The sequence below is a fragment of the Geospiza fortis genome, unplaced genomic scaffold (genome assembly GCF_000277835.1).
Source record: "Geospiza fortis unplaced genomic scaffold, GeoFor_1.0 scaffold40, whole genome shotgun sequence".
In the NCBI taxonomy this organism is placed as follows: Eukaryota; Metazoa; Chordata; class Aves; order Passeriformes; family Thraupidae; genus Geospiza; species Geospiza fortis.
The window spans coordinates 14,361,072-14,364,731 of NW_005054297.1; the positions used below are offsets into that span (position 1 = coordinate 14,361,072).

General features: G+C 40.1%; 1 protein-coding gene across 1 annotated transcript in view; it reads right to left on the bottom strand.

Moving 5' to 3' along the window:
* Positions 1–1,712: 1,712 nt before the first annotated feature.
* PPAT (phosphoribosyl pyrophosphate amidotransferase) overlaps positions 1,713–3,660 on the bottom strand; it is a 10,824-nt gene continuing 8,876 nt past the window's right edge. Inside the window, exon 11 of the mRNA XM_031056002.1 lies at positions 1,713–3,133. Coding sequence (XP_030911862.1) covers positions 2,964–3,133 — 170 coding nt within the window. The 3' untranslated portion in view covers positions 1,713–2,963. The remainder of the gene's footprint in view (positions 3,134–3,660) is intronic.

Genomic DNA, 3,660 nt, shown 5'->3' on the forward strand with positions numbered 1-3,660 from the left:
GGCGGTCGCCCCGCCCTTCCGGGTGCTGGGAGCGGGAGGACACTGGGCCGCTCCAGGAGCGGTCCCTGCAGCAATTCCTGGACTATCCTCTGGATAGGCCCCTGCAGCCAGCCCATGCCCTGCTCCTGGGGCGCGAACGGGGAGCGGGGAGCGGCCGGGGCTGGGCTTCCCCCCGGATACGGTTCAGGGCCGCCAGCGGGGAGTGACGGTGAGGGCAGCGGGAGCTGTGCTGGGGGAAGGGCCACTGGTACTGCCCTGGGGGCTGCGTGCTGATTTAATGACACAAAGTCATAGAACCATGGAATATTAATGATTTGAAGGGTCCTTTAAAATCCTCTACTTCTAGCACTCTGCTGCGAGCAGACACCTTTCACTGGGCCAGGCTGCTCAATGGCCCATCCAGCCTGGCTCTGAGCACTTCCCGGGATGGGGCATCCACGCCTTCTTAGGGCAACCTGTGCCAGTGCCTCTCCACCCTCACAGGAAATGATTTGCTTTGCCTCCGAGGAGCATTCAAGGTGTCATTGAAAAAGCCTCTGCGCATGGTGCCGGTGATGGCTCGGGGAGACAACGAGAAGACCAGTTCACAGCCATTTTTAATGTTTGCATGGGAGAAGTTAGACATCAGCTTTCTACTGTTTGTCACATTCTCTAAGTGATAGTTTGGCACAGTTGCACATTGGTAATACAGCAGGAACGGTTTCGCAGTAAAATATTAATGCAAATAGCGACACCTAAAGCCAGAGTTTTCTTCAGCACACTCACTGATGTGTGTGTTGGCTGTATGTGATAGTGTCTAGTAACCTGAAGCATAAATCCAGCTGTCAGAATAGAACGGCACTTAAAAGTATCTCCTCTTTAACTTAAGATTTTGAAAAATAATAAAGATTCAGCACCAGTGCATGCAAAAATTACAGTGTTCACAGTAGCAGACAATTTCATTTCCATAATGTGGAGGGGGGAAAAGGCAACAGGACTAATTTTTTTTGAAATTAGAATTAGGTGACCCAAGGCTCAAATCACATTAATTTGTGATAAAACAATTATTAGGAGACTTCAGAAATAGCATTTTGTTCAAAGCACATTAAAAGAGAATTTGCACAAGTTTTGTTTCCAGTCCTGTGGACTATTTCAGACAGATAGACTTCTTACACTGTGCATCTAAATGTTTATCTCACATATAAAGGGCTCCTATTTGTATTTGTAATCTAAGAGCTCAACTTAGCCCTTCTAAAAATTATTTTGTTTTGATGGTGGGAAATATGAGAAAATTGTTCACAACAGTTTTTCTCTTTTTTTCATACTCCTTCCTGGTTAACCTGGAAGAGGGGGTGGTCAGTGTCCACCCTGGTTTTGTCCAATTTACTGTCCAGATGGACTGTGATGGTTCTTTTAACAAACCAAACTTGCTAATTAGAAGAGATCCACATTCATACCCCAATATGCAGATTTGGGTGCTGATGAAGCTCCATGCTCATCACATCTAGGTTCTCCCACAGGTTTGGCTGCAAGTAGGTTCTGATTCCACTGCACAAGTCACAGTCCTGACTTCATGAAAGCATGTGTATTTACATGCTTTTTCAAACTAGGACTTTTGTGTTGTGATTGCCAATGAGGCACAATTGCTACAAATCCCAAATAAAACTCCCTTTTGAATTTAATCAGCAATCTTGTAATTCTCAACTATAATGGAAAATAATGGGAAAGGAAGAAGCTGTTAAACTTTTCTATTTATTTTTTTAACAGTGTCACAAACAATTATAAGGCCAAAATACACAATATTAAATAGAAAATCTAAAATTAAGTAGCTGGTATTCGGTGAGAAACACTGAGGTATACAAACTATTTTTAAAATTGTGCGGAAATTTGCAATAGTCATGAAAAGGTGCTTCTCCATTTTCAGCTAGTGGTTCCTTGTCCAAGTGATCTTCCTGTATACCAGTAACTGTGTAATTGTGACCAGCTGAACACATTGCATTTAACAGCTCATGGTTCTTCAGAACACTTGAATTTTTTTAAACATTACATTTATTCTAACAGCAGTAATGTAGTAAAATAAGACTATAACCAAAACAACTCATGATCTTCATTTGATATATCATTTTTACTGTTAAGTATGGAAAGTTTGTGGTTTTTTAGTTTACTTTGGATGCTGACAAATGAAAAGAACACTTCAGAAATTGTCAGACTTATGCCAGAGAAAACAAGGCGTAAAACAGAAAAAAGAATGGCAGTGCCAAGTATTTTTTAGTTCTTCCACACTATATTGGCAATTGATAGAAGCACACAAAGATAATGTAATTACATGACTTTAAAATAGAATTTTAAAGTTACAAAACTAGAGGGCTTTTTGGCTGAGCATTTCCCTGAGTCTTCATTTTTAAAAATTATGTTAGACATCATATGCATAGGATCTGTTACAAAGGCCTCAATTAAAAAAGACTGCATGCAGAAGTTCGAGACTTCTATTCTTAAAAAGCCAGAGCAACAACTGCTGAGAAAGCAATTTCAGTCTTCAGAATCTGGTATTTGTCCTAAGGAGAAAAGCAGACTTCAGATATTTTTGCACTAAGACTTTGATAATTTCAAGTTACATCATCACATGATTTGTGCTTTGTGAACAAGTCTAATGGGGGAGCTTTTAGGGCAAGACCAAAACAACAAACTTTGGGATTTCTACATATTAAAAAACCTTTGGTTTTTATAGCATTTTGTGAGAAAATAGAAGGCACAACTGTGCATCAAAACTATATGATTTTGTATTTTAATCTACTTACTTTGTTTTCATCAGCACATTGGACTTTCTGTAAGTCTTTATTTAAAGATGTGTTTTAGTAACAGTAATTAGTTAACTGTCATAAGGCTTCTGTTTGACCTAAATGCAAGAAGGCTATTTAGTAAGAAGGCATCATTGAAAAAGGTACATTCAACAAGATATGAACTGATGTCCATCCACTAAAAGTTCACCATTCTAGCTCAACAGGATAGTCTCCAGTGAGACATGCTGTGCAATGACCAAGCTTTCCAATAAATGACTTGTCAGTTTTGGGGCTGTTGTCTCGTCTTGCTTTGATGCTTTCTTGCACAGATGATACCAGCCCCTCCACAGAAAGATAAACAACACTGTCTGCTCCTAGAGGAAATAAAGGATCATCAGTTAAAGCTGCAATATTGTACCAAATGCAACGCTCTTTGGAAATGCAGTCACATTATCATATAGTTTATGAAAGAGAATGACTGAAAAATTTTAAGATTGTACTATGTCTTGCCCTTCTCAAATGCTTTGTGCAGGGAGCAGACTCACTGAAATCTAGACAGAAGGTTCTGTTGGGAACAAATATGTGACACCTAAGTGCAAACACAGAACCAAAGTCCAGAGTGTATACTAAGACTCCCTGAACTCCTTGTAGTCTCCCTGAGTAAACGTTAGTTCAGGTCTGGAAGTAGATGTGTGTGTGGCTAGTGCTTCCCAAATCTGAGCACCAAGGACTACCAAGCCTCTCTGGGACCTGGAGGAGGGGAAGACCATCAAGTTAAAAAAAATCATTAAGCAATTCATGCAAATTTTCTAGCAGCAGAAATGTTTGATACCCTTTCCATATCATTAGTTTTCTATCCTTTGCACTCATGTGGTGAATACTACTTAAAAACAAGATCCTA